Raw genomic sequence first — 19,639 nt, 5'->3', positions numbered from 1 at the left:
CCTGTGCCATAGTCCTGATACAGCGCCAGGCCTGCTGCCTGCCCCTAAGGACATCCTCCCAAATTCTAGAACTTTGTATCCCTGTGAGCATGGAGAATCCAGGCCAAACCAAACTAGGAAAACCAATCTGGTACCCTATCAAAACCCCTTTAATGCTGCAGAAAAAAAATATTTTTTTTCAGAAATTCTTTTAATCATTAAAACTATTTATTATTATTATTATTATTATTATTATTATTATTATTATTTTTCAGAAATCCTTGTAATCGTTAAAACTCTTTTTCCAAACTGGCTGCTTTGGTTTTTACCCAGAACCAGGGGGAGGTCAGTAGGTTCAGCCCCAGCACCTCAGCCCCCCTTTTTGTCCACATTCCCATCCCGACACGCCCGGGACTCCAGGGACATCTCAGACACAGCTCTGAGGGCACCACCAGGCCAAGCAGCTTCGCTCCCTGGGAACAGCGACAGTCTGCAGCCAAGGCCACAGCCTCGCTCCAGCCTTGTGATTCAGACGAGGCTCCTGTCCGGACCCCAAAACCAGCCGGCCCAGGACCCCAGGAGCAGCCGAGCTCCTGGGCTTGTCCACCTCCAGCTGGTGAGCCTCCTGTGGCAGATGCCCGGTGCCTGGCGGGGCCAGGGCAAGTGAGACTCCAAGGCCCTGCCCTGAGCACCAGGCAGCAACTGTCTGAGCACCCTCCTCTGCCCAGAGTCAGAGCTTTGGCTGCCCAGTGTTCCAACGCCACATCTGAGAGTTTGGAAACAAAGCCGGGCAGATAAGAGGAATGGGACAGAACACAGTCCAGACTCAGGAGACCTGAGCTTGGCTCTCACCCTGCCAACATAACCCTGGGCGAGACACCCTCACACAAAAAGGGAAGGGGGGAACTCACTGGTTCTGGGTAAAAGCCACTCAGCCTCCCAGTGAAGCACCTAAACTGGGGATGGTTTTGGGGATGCTGACACTAAATTTCTCATTAAGCTCCTCTCATTAAATTTCTATAATCTCAATGCCTCCCAATACTCTCTGCTGATTACTTTGTCTTAAACATTACTGAAATCATAGAAGCAATTAAAAGTGAACTGCTTTATTTTCCCACCACAAAATCTACCAGCTTACCTGCATCTACACCTTGTCCTCTGACTATGAAACCAACAAAGCCAAGGAAAACAAGCGCCCTGCTCCAATGGAAGCCCACCCCCTGTATTCACATTCCCTCCGCTTCTGTCTCCTGTGAGACCATTGAATCACCATCATTTCCCCTATGTTCCCTCTAACTACACCCACTGCTTGGCCCTCCCCACGGACACCCTTACAGAGCCACCTGTGTGACTCCCACTTCACTGCCACCGGCTCCTACCCGGACTCCACTTGGACGCCTGCCTGCATGTGAGCCGCATTCACAACACGTGACATTCCTTTCCTCTGAAACGGATTTTGCTCCGACAATCTTCTTTAATTTTCTTCCACATCATTGGCCACTCGCCATTTCTGGCTCTTCCACTGTTCAAGCTCTAGATTTTGCATGCCTCAAGAGTCAATTCTTGGCCCTGATATCTTTCTATTGACATATTTTCTTTAAGAAATCTCTAACCCATGGCTTTACCTATAAGCTGGTGAATCTAAAATTTGTATCTCCAGTCCTACCCTTCCCAATGACTAATATACTGGCTACTGTCCCAAACCCAACATGGCCAAAGAGAATTCTGAGTTCTCACCCCATCCACAGCCCTCCCCATCATATATGCTATCTCAGTGTGGCAGCACAAATGAGTAATTACAGCTAAGAGTGTGTGTTCTAAAAGCAAATGATTTGAATCTTGCCATCACCATTTATTAGCTACTGGAGGCCCAGTGCATGAAATTCATGCATGGGAACAGTCCCTAGGCCTGGCTGGCCATCAGGGCCAGTCAGGTTCCCCGTCTCCCCGCCTCCCTCCTTCCCTCACCACCCAGGCACACCATCACCTCCTCACCTCCTCCTTCCCTCGGTCCCTCAGTGCCCCGCCACTGCCACTGGTCACCGCCCTGTTCCACCTGACCCCCTGATCAGTGCATATCATAACAAGCAATCAAACTCCTGTTCTCCTGGTCCAACTTCAGAGGGGACACTTTGCTATTTGCCTTTTAGATAGATAGATAGATAGATAGATAAGACTACAGACCTGTGCCTCAGTTTCCTCATCTGTGAAATAGGGATAATGCTCCCTTCTTTAGATGATGATTAAATGAGACAATCCATGAAAACTACTCCAATAGTCCCTGACACACAGTAAATAATAAATATGAGCCCAGCTGGTTTGGCTCAGTGGACAGAGCGTCGGCCTGCAGACTGAAAGGTTCCAGGTTTGATTCCAGTCAAGGGCACATGCCCAGATTGCAGGCTCAATCCCCACTAGTGGGTGTGTAGGAAGCAGCCAATCAATGATTCGCTCATCATTGATGTTTCTATCTCTCTTTCTCTCCTTTCCTCTCTGAATAAAAAAAAATATATATTTTAAAAAAAGAAAAAATAATAATAAATATGAGCTGTTGTTATTCATCTGGTTTCTTGGACCAAAAACATGGACTTCATCCTGTGACCAACCATTCTAAATTATCATCCCAAACACTGTCATATGTTTATTTTCCTTATAACTGTTACCAGTATCTGAAATGATCCTATTTATCTGCATGTTTATTTTCTGACTCTCCCAAATTATGAGGTAAGCTCCATGACAGCAGACACCCTGACTGTCTCATTCACTGCTGTAGCTCCAGAAACTGGTACCTACCACAGAGAAAGGATGAAATAAGTATCTGTTCAAATGAATCAATGAATATACTAACCAAACATTCTATCATAACAACAGACTACAAATCTTAAGAGTACTTATAATGTGAGAGAAAGCAGTTTCCAAGTCTTGCTTTAAAAACAAATACATACTCAGTGGCTCCCAATGCCTAGAGAATCAATTTCAAATTATGTAATAAGCCAACTGACCGCTCCAACTCTCCATTCCAACCCCGTGTCCCGCTCCTCCCTTCCCTGCTGCCTTTGAGCTTGCTGCCTCCACACTCTGCCTCCCACTGTTTCCTTCCTCTAAATGCACAAAAATGCTCGTGTCAGGATGAGCTCAGATGTCTCCAGGATTAACTCGTCCATCCCCCCTCCCTGTCAGTAGCGATCTCTCTCCTGGGCCTCTTTTCACACACTGACGGTCCGCTTAATTTCTTGAGGGCAAGAACCACATGTTGTTAAGTCTTTATAGTTCCCACACTCCACTGTGCCACAGTAATTCCTGCACCTCCATTATACACAGATTTATCGTGCACACTAAATATTTATTAAACAGACCTTCTCCTAACCACACCTCTGCAGACATCACTAACAATAAAGTTACACTGGGATTTGCATTAGACATAGCATGAGAGGTGATCCTTGATGTGACATTTAAAAAGACAATTAATAATCCAAAATAAGCCAATTGGTTGTCAAGTGAACACCATGAACAAGTTTTATAGGCATTCAGAGAGGGATAAACCAACAAAAGATGGCATGGATGAGAAAAGCATTTTTTTAATGACCATGTGCAATTTTAAAATTAAAATTTAATTAGTGACATCTATAATGCATCCTTTTCTCTTTTCCACACAATAACGCTGGCTCAGAATCCTTAAATCAAAACCACATGAGCCCTCGCTGGTTTGGCTCAGTGGCTAGAGCAATGGCCTGCAGATGGAAGGGTCTCGGGTTCGATTCCAGTCAAGGGCATATACCCAGGTTGCAGTCTCAATCCCCAGTAGGGGGTTTGCAGAAGGCAGCTGATCAATGATTCTCTCTCATCACTGATGTTTCTATCTCTCCCTCTCCCTTCCTCTCTAAAGTCAATCCTCCTATATAATAAAACCCTAATATGCAAATAGAGAGAACAGAGGAACAACCGGTGGTTATGACGCACACTGACCATCAGGGGGAAGACGCTCAACACAGGAGTTGCCCCTGGTGGTCAGTGCACTTCCACAGGGGGGCGCTGCTCAGCCAGAAACCAGGCTCATGGCTGGCGAGTGCAGCCTCTCCTCCCACCTCTGCAGCAGTGCTAAGGACCCCCTGGGGATGTCCGCCTGCTGGCTTAGGCCTGGCTCATGCTCCGGACCTCTAGTAAAAAAAAAAAAAAAAAAATATATATATATATATATATATATATATATATATATATATATATATATATATATATATATTTTCACATGAGAAGATATTAAAGATGTTAGGGAAAAGAAAAGAACACCATAACACTTTACTCTAGCACTAATAATTCCTAAAAAAAAAAAAAAGGCTATAAATAAATTGTAAAACTCAATGCCAACTATAGTGGTGACCATTTGTAGTTTACCCAGAATCCATTCCCTCTTCTTAAAATCCTAACATTAAGTTATCTACTCTTTCCTACACAGCTCATGTACCAGTGCAATGACTGGTTCAGGAACAGACCTGAGGCCTAACTGTGGAAATGAAGACCGGAGAATAGATGTTCTGAGTGCTTCCTCTCCTCACTCCTCTTAAGAGGCTGTAGGAAGCCACTTTCTCTCCCCACAGGGAAAAGAATCCTGCTCTTCCAGTGCCATCCTATGACCTGGGGGATGGCCAGGGGGGGTGGTGTTAAGAAAAACCTGGGCTACAGCAGCAGTGAGACTGAAAGAATCTGGATGTTTGGCAACACTGTTGAGCCATCAAACCTGTAAGTTTACCCTACCTTTGCTCTTACAGGTCAGCTAGTAAAACTCTCGTTATTTAAACCAATTTGCATCGGATTTTCAATCAGAGCCACAAGTCTGCTATCAACCCTCCATTTTTATTATTAATCAACAACCATTTCTTATTACCCACTATCATGTAAATTGTTTCTTTTTCCTCAACCATTGAGGTCAGAACTTATACAATCAGAAATCTGACCTGTTTCTGCCACAGAATCATAAATTCAAGAAATAAAATATAAATGTTCACAAAATTCCTTTCAAGTCCATTTTAAAGAAAAACTCAATAAAACTTAACAAAAAGGCCTGAGGTCTATTAACAGACCTATTATAATAATTTTTAAAGTATCATTACTGAAAAGAAGAAATATAAAGTCTAGGATAATTTTTTACATTTCAGATAAAAACTACACTTCACTAACTTTAGCGTGGGGCAAAAGTTAGTTTAAAGTTGTTCATATGGAAAATAATGCAATAACTAACACAAGAATAAACTCTGTCCCATGTACTCACAACTGAAAGCTTACTTTTGCCCTACCTGTATATATCTAAAGACACAGCATTTCCATACTTTTTATCCTAAGAGAAATAATAGGTGTCATAATTATTATGAAAAAGATCCTGTTCTAATTATTTCCAGAGAAAATAGAAATAAAACAAGTATTTTTGAAAATAAATTTATTACTAAATGTCATCAATAAAGTTCTTTGAATTAAAATCCTCTTTCTCACCCTGACCAGTTTGGGTCAGTGGAGAGAGCATCGGCCTGCAGACTGAAGGGTCCTGGATTCCCATCAAGGGCATGTACCCATGGTTGCAGGCACATCCCCAATAGGAGGTATGCTGGAGGCAGCTGATGGATGTTTTTGATCAATGTTTCTAACTATCTTTCTCCCTTCCTCTCTGTAAAAAAATCAATAAAATATATATATTTTTAAATCCTTTTTTTCTATTACTTAGAAGTAATAGTAAAATTCAGTAGGTTAATGTAAGATAATTTGGCCAGAATCTTATTACTTTCCACTGAATTCTAAAATCAAAACTCTAACTTTTTAAAACTTCATTTGGGCCCACCCGGTGTGGTTCCGTGGTTGAGCATCCACACTTGAACCAGGAGGTCACCATTCAATTCCTGGTCAGGCCATATGCCCGGGTTTCGGGCTCGATCCCCAGTAACGATCATGCATGAGGCAACCCATTGATGATTCTCTCTCATCATTGATGTTTCTGTCTCTCTCTCCCTCTCCCTTCCTCTCTCTGAAATCAATAAAAACATTTTTTTTTTTTTAAATAATTTGGGTCCAGACTGGCATAGCTCACTGGTTGAACGTGAGCTATGAATGTGGAGATCACAGTTCAATTCCCAGTCAGGGCACATGCCCAGGTTGCTGGCTCCATACCCAGTGTAGGGAGTAGCAGGGGTAACCGATCAATGATTCTCTCTCATCACTTATGTTTCTCTCTCTCTTTCTCTCTCTCCACCCTCATCTCCTAAATCAATAAAAAATTTTTTTTAAATATACAGAAAATATATACAGTATATGTGGAAATAAACATATGTGTGTATGAGTTTAAGTGGGCCGCTAGATAGGATTGGTGGTTCTATCCACTAATGGAGTTAAAAAAAACAGCAACACCAACTGCAAGACGCACACACAGAGCCCGGATTGTGGCTTCTCTATCACCCTCCCTGAGAGGAGCCGGGACTCCTCAGAGAAACGGCTGGTTCGGGGCTGGAGCAGGGAAACGACAAGATGAGCTTAAACCACTGTCTTGTGCCAGGAAGCAAGGAACCATGTCAAACCCAGAAGCCAACTTGAAAGGGCTCCTACTGGCCACATCTGGGTCAATCTGAGCCTCAAAATAAGTAATAGCAGAAAAGGATTATACTCTACAAATAAACTAAGCAATTGTGAACTCAAACTGATATAAGAGATTAGTGAGAAACAGATATGTAAATAATTTCAAAGTACTTCCTCACAAAATACTTACTAATTACCAAGGGAAAAAAGGTAACTTTACAGTGGATAAGCCTGACAGAGACCACCCAAATAAAATAAATAAAATGAACACTGATATTTGCCTATTATACCTTAGTGAGACGAGGGGGGAGTGAATAAGACGAACACTGAGAGCATCTGGAGCAACATAAAGCCATGCATTTGCTCAGGCCAGTGTGGCTCAGCTGGCTGAGCATCATCCCAGGCATCAGGGGTGTTGCTTCAATTCCTGGTCAGGGCACATGACTAGTTTTGGGCTCAATCCCCAACTGGGGGCATGCAGGAGGCAGCCAATCAATGTCACCCTCCCTCACAGGTTTCTCTCTTTCTCCCTCACTCTGTGTCTCTCTCTGTCTCTCTCTCACACCCCTTCTTCCTTTCTCTCTAAAATCAACAATAAAAACGTATTTTAAAAAAATCATGCAGCACTGATCGGATGCACTGAGTGGAACACAGCATCACTTCTAGGAGATTCTTGCCAGAGGTGTATCATCAGAAGGAAACAAGCCCTAAAGGAAGGTCACTACCGATGCTGCAAAATAACTAGCCTGCAATCTTCCCAAGGGTCAGCGCCATGCCCTGGGAGGCGTGGCTCAGCTGTGGGAGCTTTGTCCAGAACACCAAAAGGTGGTGGGTTCGATCCCCACTAGGGGATCATGTTTCTCACATCAATATCGATATCTCTCTCTCCCTAAAGTCAATTAAAAAAAATCAATAAAAAAAATCAATCAAATTAAAAGGTTTCAAAGTCATGAAAGTTGAGAAAAACCTGAACACTAGTCCAGAATGTATGGCACTAAAAGGCATGCCATCCAAATGCAACATGTGACTCTGAACTGAATCCTTTTGAATCCTTTTGCTAGAAAGATATTATTAGGACAGCTGACAAACTTGAATGAGTTCTAAAGACTAGAAGATAGTAATACATCAGTATTAATTTCTTGATTTTAATAGTTGCATGTGGTGATCAAAAGAATGTAGAAAATACATTCAAACATATAATAGAGCATCAAGCTGGCACTTCACTGTTAAATGGTTCAGAGGGGAAGACACTGTACTGTATTTGCAATTTTTCTGTATGTTTTAGATGGTTTCAAAGCTTCTAAAAATTACTTCTTAAGAGTAAAAAAAAAATGAGTAGGGAAATAGACAAGGACCATATCATTAAAAATTCTATATGCCATGCTATGGAGTTTGAATGTCATTCTGAAAGCTATCAGTAGTAGCCGTAGGTTATCAAGCAGGATGCTGAAATAATCAAGGATCATGTTGTGTGTTTTTGTTGTTGATCCTCACCGGAGGATTTTTCCCCTCCATGATTTTTAGAGTAGAAGGGAGAGGGGATGGAGAGAGAGAGAGATTGAAACATTGGTGAGAAACATCGTTCAGCTGCCACTGGGGACTGAGCCAGAAACCCAGGCATGTGCCCTGATGGAGAATCAAACCATGACCTCTTGATGCCTGGGTCAACACTCAACCACTGAGCCACACCAGCTCAGGTTATATATTTTAAAAGCCCTTCTACTGAGCAAAGGTCCTGGATGTGAAGGAATCACAGTATTTTCAGTTGAGGGGCACATGCAATAATGAGGCTGCAGATTCCTTAGCATTGAGGGGGGGAAACATGATTAATAAGATCAGGAGTGTAATCCATTTAGAAACATTTAATACAGACAAATCAATTGAGCCAGATGCACCAAGAGGCTGAATAAAAGCAGGATCGCCCAGGAGCTGAAATACTTAATTGGGATTACCACAGGAGGACAAGCAAAAAAGCAAAGATGATCACTTAATCCCAACCTCAGCGATGGAACACAGCAATGGACTCCCGGAGAGAGAAGTCAGCTTAGCATGCACCAGTCCGACATGGGATGACACCTTACAAAGGCATGCAGCTAATCGGCAGAAACAGGAAGCGCACTACCCCTGCAAATATTACTGCATTTTTAACCATAAAAGCGAGGAAAATATTTGTAAGTATGGAATAGGGAAGAGCCTTATGATAATCATATCCATAGTTTAGCTTTATCACATACCTGAGCTTTTAGTCTGGTTTAAAATGTTTCTTATTTATGATTTTTGGTCCGGGCAAGGCCATAGCTGGCAATACAATCCCAAAATGGGACTTCAGCCATGTGGGCTTTAATCTCTTTCCAAGCAAGTATTTTTTAATTTTTTTTTTTTTTTAAACCTTAGGACAGGAATCTAAGTAAATGCTTGACAGCTTTTAATAATATGAGTCAAGTTGGGGCACTACACTAAGAATGGGACTCTTGTTGTAGCAGGACAACTACACTGCTTTTCCAAAACCCTCAGAAAATCTAATTAGCTGTGTTCTATTTCACAGCCATGACAGCCTCTCTCTCAAATTCTGTACTAATTCTGTAAGAGAGGTAACTGGATTAAAAAATGATCAAGCCCTATGGAGGGGGTGGGAGTGGGAAATCACTAGGTTAGCAGGAGCATCTTTGCAAACCAGCTGTTCCTCTTTAAAAGGGTTCCAAAGTCAAATGGCTTAGGCAAATTATAGGTAAAACAAAGTTAAAGAGCTTCTGTAGTGCAGAACTTAAAAACTTTTACCATGGTAACGTGCTCTGTAATATCCACAGGGATGCAATGAACCCTATTTCTCGATCTTACTTATCCAGTGAACTCTTAATTTTCACAATATTCACTTTTATCTCTAGAAATATAGTTTTGGAAACACCAGTATACAATAATTATTTTCTTCATACTTATTGTCAAAACACACAACATGCATTTACGGATGCTGTATAATCTTTAGTCCATAAAGTCCAAAGTCAGACACATCACTAATTTTTCATTATTAAGTTTATTCTGAGTTGAGGCCAGAAGGCTACCACTGAGTTGCATATTGAAGTTACTTAAATCTAAAAATAATCAAATAGCCACTTGATAATATTTGCTGTTGGGATAGAAAGAATGGGTATTGACTTAATATTTACTGAAAAATCGTTCAGCTAAGAACAACAAAATGTTCCAATGCAAATACCTTATCCTAGGAGAAGGAATGAGATACTGTTTTGCATAGTCACAAGGAAAAGCCTTCACCAAAGCCAATAAAATATTATCAGTAAGATGTGAATGTTTAATGCTAAAATGCAGTTATTTATATCTTTGAATTAGTACATTTCAATTAAACTTTACCAAAAAAATAGCATTTTAGTTCTTCCTTCATCAAAGACTAGACAGGAACTTAAAAACCAGAATGGGAGGGAGAGGCTGACAAAATACAACAATAAATCACCAGGAAAGAAAAAATACTAAATCAACTTTCAACCTTTTGGCAAAATAAGCTACTTACTAGTATGCCCATTTTTTATAAATAATGAGAGAGGTTAAATAACTTGCTCAAGTCACCCAGTTAATAACCAAAATTAGTCTGAATCCAAAGACTCTGTTCTTTATCAGTATTATTGGTTTAAAGCAGGAATATTTCAAGTTGAAGTATTCTATTTATGGAAACTCTGTAATTTGAATATTTTATCACTATGAATAGAGCAAACTGAATAGGTGTGTGTGTGTGTGTGTGTGTATGTGTGTGTGTGTTTGTGTGTGTTTCATTGACAAGTCTAGAGTGTTGTGTAAGCAATTGGAAAGAAAACAAAAAGTTAAATGATTACACAGACTGAACTAATTCACATGTATTTTTTTTTTTTATTTCAGAGAGGAAGGGAGAGGGAGAGATAGAAACATCAATGCTGAGAGAGAATCATTGATCAGCTGCTTCCTGCAGGAGAGCCTACAACCTGGGCATGTGCCCTTGACCGGGAATCGAACCATGACCTCCTGGTTCATAGGTTGACACTCAAACACTGAGCTATCTCAGCCAGGCCAAATGTTTGTTTTGTTTTTTAATATATTTTATTGATTTCAGAGAGGAAGAGAGAGGGAGAGAGAGAGAGAAATATCAATGATGAGAGAGAATCATTGGCCAGCTGTTTCTTGCACGCCCCCTACTGGCGTCAAGCCCACAACTTGGGCATGTGCCCATGACTGGAATCAACCTGGGACCCTTCAGTCCTCAGGCTGATGCTCTATCCACTGAACCAAACCAGCCAGGGCGGCCACATGTATCACATAAGCAGCAGTACTTTTAGCGCAGTTAGACTGGGTATGAGAAATGGTGATAATGGGGAAGAATTAATGAGAAAAATAAACGTGTATCAGAAGAGAGAAAAGAGGACTAACTTACCCCGCTATAAGTTATTTGTCTTTAAACAATCAAACTGAATTCCCTCTATTATTATTGTCTGCTACCCTAATACCCAGAGGTGGACAGTGTCACACAGTCCTACCTGTTCCATAGTGCTGAAGTAGCACCAATTATATCTGGTCTTTCTCTTTAATAAAAGGATTGGATCTTCTGGTTCCTGTATGCAACAAATATTAACTGCTGGCACCTGAAACCCATATCTTCACAGATACCATGTTACAATAATAGCCAAGTTCCATATTAGTCCAAACATCTGAAAATAACAGACTAGCTAAAAGTTGTAATCTCTTAGACAAAATAATACTGAACACTATAATGAATTCTAAAGTTGCATAAGTCTATGATCTCTCCTCTCAAATATCACAAAGTAATGAATAAAATTGTTTCAGATAAATAAGTTTTGCAACGTTACAATTATAGTAACTAAAGCTATAAACTAAGAATTCCTGTACTTATTGCGAATGCCTACACTTGAAAAGCAAGTTTAATTAGAGCAAGAGGAGGTCATAAACAGAAACTTCTCAGTAATTCCAAGGATTTCACAGGTTAACAGCACTGGTTCATTGTTATATCTAATTTCACTCCACTTTACAGGATGCTTTTCCTAAATGTAATTTTCACCAGCATCACTCTTGTGCTACCATGATGGTTTATTTTTCAATTCACATGACTATCACACAGAAGACAAAAGTCTACAACTGCCCATCCAGTGTAACTCAGTGGTTGAGCATTGACCTATAAAGCAGGAGGTCGCAGTTCGATTCCCGGTCAGGCACATGCCTAGGTTGCAGGCTTGATCTCTGGTAGGGGGCATGCAGGAGGCAGCTGATAAATGATTCTCTTCCCCTTTCCCTTCCTCTCCGAAATCAATAAAAATATATATTTTAAAAATGAAACTAAAAGTCTACAACCACGAAGTAAAATATAACTTAACTGAGATTTGGATTCTCTCTACAAACCACGCAGTATCCCAGTTGCCCTCAAGATTTTCTCTTAGAACCCTGATACAAAGAACAGCATGACCTCATACTGAAAGGACATTTCTCAAAGGGTGTTCCATGGAACACTTGCCATCCACCTTCCAGATACTCTGCAAAAAAAATAATGATTCCATAATCATATGAAATTATAATTCTAGGATAACCTGCAATATTTTTAATGTTTAATTTTGTTTAAGTTTTCCAAATTTATTTATGTAAACCTTCTCCTCCCCACCTACCTCCCTAAAGCAGGATATCTCATGGATTAATATCTCATGGATTTCCAGAACACATTTTGGAACTAAGGAGGGGTCTAGAGTGAAGAAGACTCGATTCCAAAATAGAAGCAAACAGTTCATGGGAGGGAGGATTAAGGAAGTGGGGGAGCCAGGTCTTTCTGCCTCCTGTTACATGAAAGCCCAACGGGGGCTCCTTTCTAGCTGCAGAGAAAGCAGCACCAGAATGGGGTGGGCGTCAGACAACAGAGGGCTGTTAACTGGGAAAAGAAGTGACACAGCTGGGAAGAGCAATCCTAAGCCCGGAGCGAAGAAAAGGAAATCCCCTAGATCTGGAAAACAGTGACAACAAAAGACAGCCATTGGAAAGTCGGGGATCCTATCCTAATAGTGGAGTCATTCCAAAACAAAAACCATTAGGAAAAGAACTTCTCGGCTCATTAAGAGATAGTAAAAGCAGCTGCGCAATTCTTGGTCTTAGAGACCAAACTCTCACTGGCAGTTTCATTAATGACAAGAGATGAGAAAGCCTATTGAATTAGCAAATAGTTCCCACCTATTATCTTCTCCGACGTTCACGTGGAGTAACTAGAAGATTGAACCAAAACATGACCAACTTGTATAGACCTATGGAGACCTATGGTTATTCCTCACGTTCAAGTTTACAAAACTCTGACAATCAATAGAAGTCAACATCGAGAGCCCAAAGGCAGGAAAGGGAAATGACAAAGGAACAGGAAATGAACCACCAAATACAAAGGAGTTAAGTTAATTTCTCTCTCCATTAAGTTCTTCTAATTAAAAATACCCAACCATTCCCAGGCCAGACCAAAGAAGCAAGCCAAGAAACCAGCACACTCATGCTCATGTTCCTGTTCTCCCTCTCCCATACTCCCTCTCTCTCTCCAGGGACCTTGTCCCTCCCTGACCTTCTTTTTATTAATTCATTAAGAAAAGGACCCATGTCTACCATCTCTTCGCTGTTAAACAGTCAACATATTTTAGCTTCATCTACACCAGTGGTTTTCAACCTTACTAATGCCGCGACCTTTTAATACAGTTCCTCATGTTGTGGTGGCCCCCAACCATACAACTATTTTCACTGCTACTTCATAACTAATTTTGCTTCTGTTATGAATCATAATGTCAATATCTGTGTTTTCCGATGGTCATAGGCTCTATAGCAGTGGTTGAGAAATGTTAGCAGGGTTGCCTAAGACGATCGGAAAACACAGATATTGACATTACGATTCATTAATAGTAGCAAAATTACAGTTATGAAGTAGCAATGAAAATAATGTTACGGCTGGGGGTCACCACCACATGAGGAACTGTATTAAAGGGTCGAGGCATTAGAAAGGTTGAGAACCACTGATCTATACTAATGAGTTTCAAACTCTTTTTATCCCAATTTACAGCAAGAAATACAAGAAAACACAGAGTTTGTGCACAGAAATACTTACTCTTTCTACACATGATGTACTGGGTATTTTCTATTCTAGTCTATTTAATGTTTTCAATATTGGCTGGACTTTTAAACTAATCAAAACCAAGAGGGTGAAAAACAATGAACTACACAGTCAATGTACTGTTAGTAAGTGTCCCAACAGAGAAAAGGTTTTGGAAGAAATTTTTAGACTGCCACAGAATAGTACAATAAAATATTAATCTATACCAAGTTCAGTTATCAAAAAATAACCTGGGCTTACTATGTAATATTAATCAAATCCTAGAGATTCTTGGAAATTTCATAAAATTTACAACACATTATGCTATCTGTTTTTGTTTTTTACACTGCTATGTTAATGTATGCCTTGTAATTCCACATGAAATTCTTAAAATTCTCAAAGTGCTAATTCTGGCATCCCTGTTTTCACTCATAAAGCAATAGATCCTTAAAAACAGAAAGAAAGAAATGGAAATATAATAGCCACCACTTAGAGAACATGCTTCTTCCATGTGCCAGCATTATCACTGTACTTATTCACTATTCTTCTTAGAATAGACCAGTGTTTCCCAAAGTGTGGTACGCGTACCCCCAGGGAAGAGTTTGGTGGGGGTACGCGTTGCACCGGAGTTTGGTGGGGATATGCACTGCACCATGCTTTGCTGCGCCTAATTCTATGTTCTCATGAGTACGAGGGGTACTCAGTGTTACGAAAATTATAGAAGGGGTACACATATGTCAAAAGTTTGGGAAACACTGGAATAGACTATTAGGTAGTTAGTATAAAGGAAATAAGTGCCCAACCTATATTTCTGAGACATTTATAAAGACTCTGATGATTTAAATAAAAATAATTTTAATCCTCTGTATTAAATGAACATGTTGACAATTTGGTATGATTAATAAGCTACTCGGGAAAAGCTAATGATGAAGAACAGCTCAAGTGAAGGACAAAATACCCTCAAAAAGATTTAGATCCTTCTAATCAAGTCATCATCACCTCACTCATGAAAAAAATGTGAATAATCTTTAAGACTATGCCAGTGAAAGGAAAAGTTAAAACCACAGTACCTGCTGATGTACTCTAGTAACAAGTTTATTCACTGTTCAGGTTAGTGTGTTTGTGTATCACTGAACAAGCTGTAAAATTACTGTTATTTAAGGTTAATTTAAATGAAATGTTACAAAGTCCAAGATTCAGTATCAAAAACCAGATATCCATATATAAATAGAGAGGATGTTTCTTTTGTATTGAGTAACACCATCTAACATCTATTTTTCAAAGTAAATCAGTAAAGAATTACCTAAAACTCCAATTTCCCATTTCAAAGTAGAGGGTTGCCAATTCAATGAATAAATTTAGTCATTAGTAGGGAGCTATTTTTACTTCTACAACTCTACTGTAACTTATTCTACTGTAATAACTTATAACTAATACTTATTCTACTGTAATAACTTATAACTAATACTACTGACCTCAAAACTCTAATTTTATGAACATAGAAATCATAATTATTTCAACAACTTAAAAAACAGAGGAGACAAAACATAGTCTTTCAAGTCTTATGGAATAACTGGAAAATGTATATTATTAACTGTGAAAGTGACCTCTGGCCTTAAGGAGGTCTCAGCCCCTGGCTCTATTGCTTCTGGCTTAATCCCCTCTTCCTCTCTGGAGCGCTACCTCTTCTCTCCCTCCAGCCATCAGCACTGAGAGCAAGGAATGCTGCCAAATACATACATATCTCACTTTGAACCATCATTTTCTTATTGTCATGATACTGTAATGAACAAAACGTTAACTGTACTAATATACATGGGCAATAATTAGAAATAAAGTGAAAACGATGGAAATAAAGCAAGATAGAATCTTGGCTGACTTTTCTTTTAAAAGTAGCCCGTCATACGCATAAAAATAAGGAATATTTAGATGACACTTTGATTAACATAAATAGCAAACACAAGTATACAGCATATAGTACGAAGAATTTAACTATTACTGCTCTCCTGTTGCAAATATTGGATCTTTTAAAACTCAAACTAAAAGGCAAATCTAAACTGACAAATTTAACCCCAACAAATATTCCCTGTAAATTTCCATTATAGACCCTCAAAAAGAGTTTAAAAAATTAAACTGAGGTCCAGTCACTATCTAGAAACTTTCTTAATCTAATTGTTTTTATATAATGTTAGGCAAGGAGAAGAAAAAAAAAGACATTTTCTCGAAATGTAGTAATCAATTCATACATGGAGAACAACTGACCTATTTTAATAAATTGCTTGAAGAGATAAATAACCTAAATTCTCAAATAACATGAAGATAATAAGTCCTATACTGATGGCACATCTCAACAGCTTCTCCACTCTTCCGTTCCTTTTCTTACTCCTTACCCAAACTTCTGAGGTTGATAATTCCCTCTTTCAAGAACTCATACTCCCAACTTAAAAATGATTGAGACCTAGCAGACACTACCTGGCCCAAAGGTGCAAAAAGTCCTTAAAAATTCTCTGGTTCTCCATCACTGATAAACACAACAGATGTTTACCTAAAAGACTGTACATTTTTGTTATGTCGTATCAGATTTCCACAAAACATGAAATGTATTACTAACACTGAATTTGTTTTAAATTGTGACAAGTCCCTGGTTTAATATACTTTTAAAATATATTAATAAAAATAGAGTGTATTTGGCCAAATGCTTATTTGACTTTTGGCTTGCTTCATTTAAATTAATATGTATAATGAGTTTAAAAAAAAAAATATATATATATATATATAAAACAAAACCCAAGGAAACATATTTAATGGAAAACATACATGAATTATTCTGATAATACTGTACAGCAAAATATCTCAGAACATAAAACTACTACATAAACTCTTAATACAAAAGGCAACTGAACATATGGTTTTCTCTTCTTGTGATAATTTTAAAATTATAAATACTATTGGTACATAAAAAGAGTTATTCCACTATTCTGAAGATGAGAAAGAACTAGGATGAGTTCTTAAACCAAAATTCAAGAACTAAAACTCTAAAAGTACCAAAAACTTTTCTTTAAATCTCAAATAAAAATACTCTAAAATAGTTCTAAAATTTCTAAAACATGGGATGTAAAACGACATGTAATAAAATATTTTACTCTGCACATAAAAAAAAACACAGTACCAGTACCAGAACATACAAAACCAGTACCAAAGTCAAAACTGCCTCCCTCTTCACAGAGAAGTCACTTGAAAGCCGGTGTAGAACTCTTCCATTCCCAGTAAAAGCCTGGTATTCTGTTTTTAAAAACCAGCCTTTTCACTTCCTGTGAGCAATCTCAAATGAGTGATTTACCTGCCACGCTAACGTTTCATAAATTTTAAATTAAAGGACAAAACAAAATAATCACTCGTTGACTTTTACTTCAGGAAAATAAAGCTTGCTTGGGTACAAAGACATTCTATATCAAAACTTTCCAACAAACGAGAATCACTAGCTACAGAGGTAACCGGTCCTCCTGTGGCTGAAGTGCCCAGTTCAGGTGCGGGCCATGCGAAAGCTGGACGTGTGAATGGCCTTGCACGTGACACTGGCCACAGCCTGAAGGTCACTGGGAGCGCCTGCCCTCGCCGCTGCCCTTCTGCACACAGTGGGTCTCTTAAATCACATCTACACTCCGAAGAACGAAGACAAAACACGAACCATTTGAGATATGAATTACATGCAGAGTCAATCAAACTTCCGGGCAGGAGCTGCTCCCCACATTCTCTCCCAAACTACCACCACGAAATGTCTAAACATGTGTGTCACTGATCTTCCAAACATGGCAATTTATGGAAAGCCCATGTTTAGGCGTTCCTCTGCTCGTCCTAAATGGGGATGAAACAGGACCTCCTGATCACCACCTTCCAGTTCCTGTTGACGTCAGCTGTTTTAATATCTCCTCCCATTTTCCAGAGCCATTTCCAAAGTCTGGGAAGGAATGTTTCCACCAATAAATACCTTTGCCTTGAATGTGTTACACCACCGCGGCTCATCCAGGTCTGCCCATCACGGGGTTACTCAAAAGCTCTGACTGCTGACCTCAGAACATGGGTTCTTTCTCATAAATTCCACATTAATTCGGGGCAACAACTGAGCAGCCCGGTTGTACCCCTGGGAGGATATTCACCAAAAACTAGAAACACTTCTGGAATGATCTGTGCCTCTTCTCTTATTGCATCTATCCTTAAATATGATTTATATACTACATACTATGCATTCTGGTGATGTATGTTACATACGCTATATGACATACTTTATACCGCATATTACACGTATGTTTATATACTCAGAGTTTACTCATAGCAACTGTTAACAATTAAATGACATCCACAAGCTAAAGAGTTGTGGTGTGTGTGTGTGTGTGTGTGTGTGTGTGTTTTAAATACACACTTACCCCATTCTAGGTATTCCAGAATGTTCTTCTCTCTCCTCAGCGGGGAGTTATTGCACTCGTCGTAGAGGCAGATGAGGATGTCCAGCAGGGTCTCCACGCTGAAGCACTGCCCGTGGGTGCGCGCCGGCCCGTCCAGGATGAACTGCTCCAGCTGCCGCAGGCGCACCTCTCCGGACATGGTGGCCTCGGGTCCCGCCGGCTCCCCTCCCGACGGTTCGCGTCCCCTCGGACCCTCCGAACCCGAACTGCCAAAGGTGCGGTTCCAAAAGCAAACCACTTGTTATTCCGACCACCGGCGTGCAGGGCCGGTGCCGAATGCCACATCCAACGCGCGGCGCCCTCACTGGCCTGGAGCGTCTTGGGTCCCGCGCGCATGCATGTATTCCGAGGGGGGGGTTTTACCATAAAATATATATGTGATACATCTTTCAAGAATACAATTAAGCCGTATACTTAAATAAAATAATAATTAAAGAGTACAACGAGCCAGAGAGTCCACACTTCTTGGAGGGCGGGGGGAATCAACAGCTCTTCTCCTTCATTCAAAATTCAGCTCGTGCAACACAATCCCGGCGCGGGCGCCGCTGCATCATTCATTAGCCCGACGCGCACCGGCGGCCGCTCCCGGAGGCGCGGGGCCGGGAGGGAGGAGGGCGGGAGGCCGCCGGGACGGTGCAGGGGGAGGAGGGAGACCGCAAACCCGGCTGCAGCTCCGCGCCGCCGCCGCTGGGCCGGGCTCCGCGGCGCGCGCTCCGGGCGGGAGGAGGAGGGGGCGCCCTGCGGCCCCGCGGCCGCCGAGTCCCCCCGGCGGCGTTCCGGCCCGCGCTCCGCCGGCTCAAGGCTCCGCGGAGGGTCCCGTTCGCGGCGGATTCGGAGGAAACTTCATTCTCTCCCGGCGTCTCCCCGGGGCCTGGCGGGCGGGCAGGCGCGAACGCGGGCTGCGGGCGGCCCTGGACGCCGGGCCGGAGCGGCGGCTACTCGGCCGCCCGCGCCCGCTCCATGGCGGGGTCGCCGCTGGGCCGCGCCGGGCAGGGCGCCGATCTCCCCGCGCCGCGCCGGGGCTCCGCGCCCCGCAGAGGGGGTGCCGCTCGGGCTTCAGAGGGCGCGGGCGGCGGCTGAGGCAGCGGCTGAGGCGACTGAGGCGGCGGCGCGGGCGGCTCTGGCGGCCGCTTCTCCCCCCGGCTCGCGCCCCCGGGTGAAGGGCATCTTCCCGCGGCGGCGGAGGGAGCGGCGAGGCGCCGGGGGAGGGACTGGAGCGGCGGCGGCGCGGAGAGCGGAGGCTGCCGCAGCCCGGCTCGCGGCCACTCCCTTCCTCCGCCGCCCCCGCCCCCGCCGCCCGGCCTCGCGCCCGCGCCCTGGGCTCCGCGAGGCGCCCGTCCCCGGCGCGGCCGCGCGCACGATCCAATATGGCGGCCGCGCCCCCCTCCCGCGCGCGCACGCGCCACGCCCCCCGCGCACCGCACGCCCCGCCCCCGCCCCGCGAGCCTGCGGACCGCGCAGCGTCCGTCTGCGGCCGCACCGCGGAACGCAGGGATGCGGGAGGACCAGGATTCGGAGGACTGGGATTCGGGAGGACCGAGAT

The 19,639-nt window shown here is 42.2% G+C and overlaps 1 protein-coding gene across 11 annotated transcripts in view; it reads right to left on the bottom strand.

The window, feature by feature from the left end:
* The window catches only part of CDC42BPA (CDC42 binding protein kinase alpha), a 182,350-nt gene extending 163,307 nt beyond the window's left edge, over window positions 1-19,043 (bottom strand). For 2 of the 11 annotated variants that reach the window (XM_084868828.1, XM_084868829.1), the window contains exon 1: window positions 18,058-19,040. In XM_084868828.1, coding sequence (XP_084724954.1) covers window positions 18,058-18,235 — 178 coding nt within the window. In that variant the 5' untranslated portion in view covers window positions 18,236-19,040. Of the gene's footprint in view, window positions 1-18,057 lie in introns of all 11 variants that reach the window. The other 9 variants (XM_084868827.1, XM_084868832.1, XM_084868831.1 and 6 more) reach the window with 6 other exon arrangements.
* Between the last annotated feature and the right edge of the window lie 596 nt (window positions 19,044-19,639).

Source organism: Pipistrellus hanaki, assembly GCF_964339955.1.
Source record: "Pipistrellus hanaki genome assembly, chromosome: 20".
Lineage (NCBI taxonomy): Eukaryota > Metazoa > Chordata > Mammalia > Chiroptera > Vespertilionidae > Pipistrellus > Pipistrellus hanaki.
This window is presented reverse-complemented; position numbering and strand designations above follow the sequence as displayed.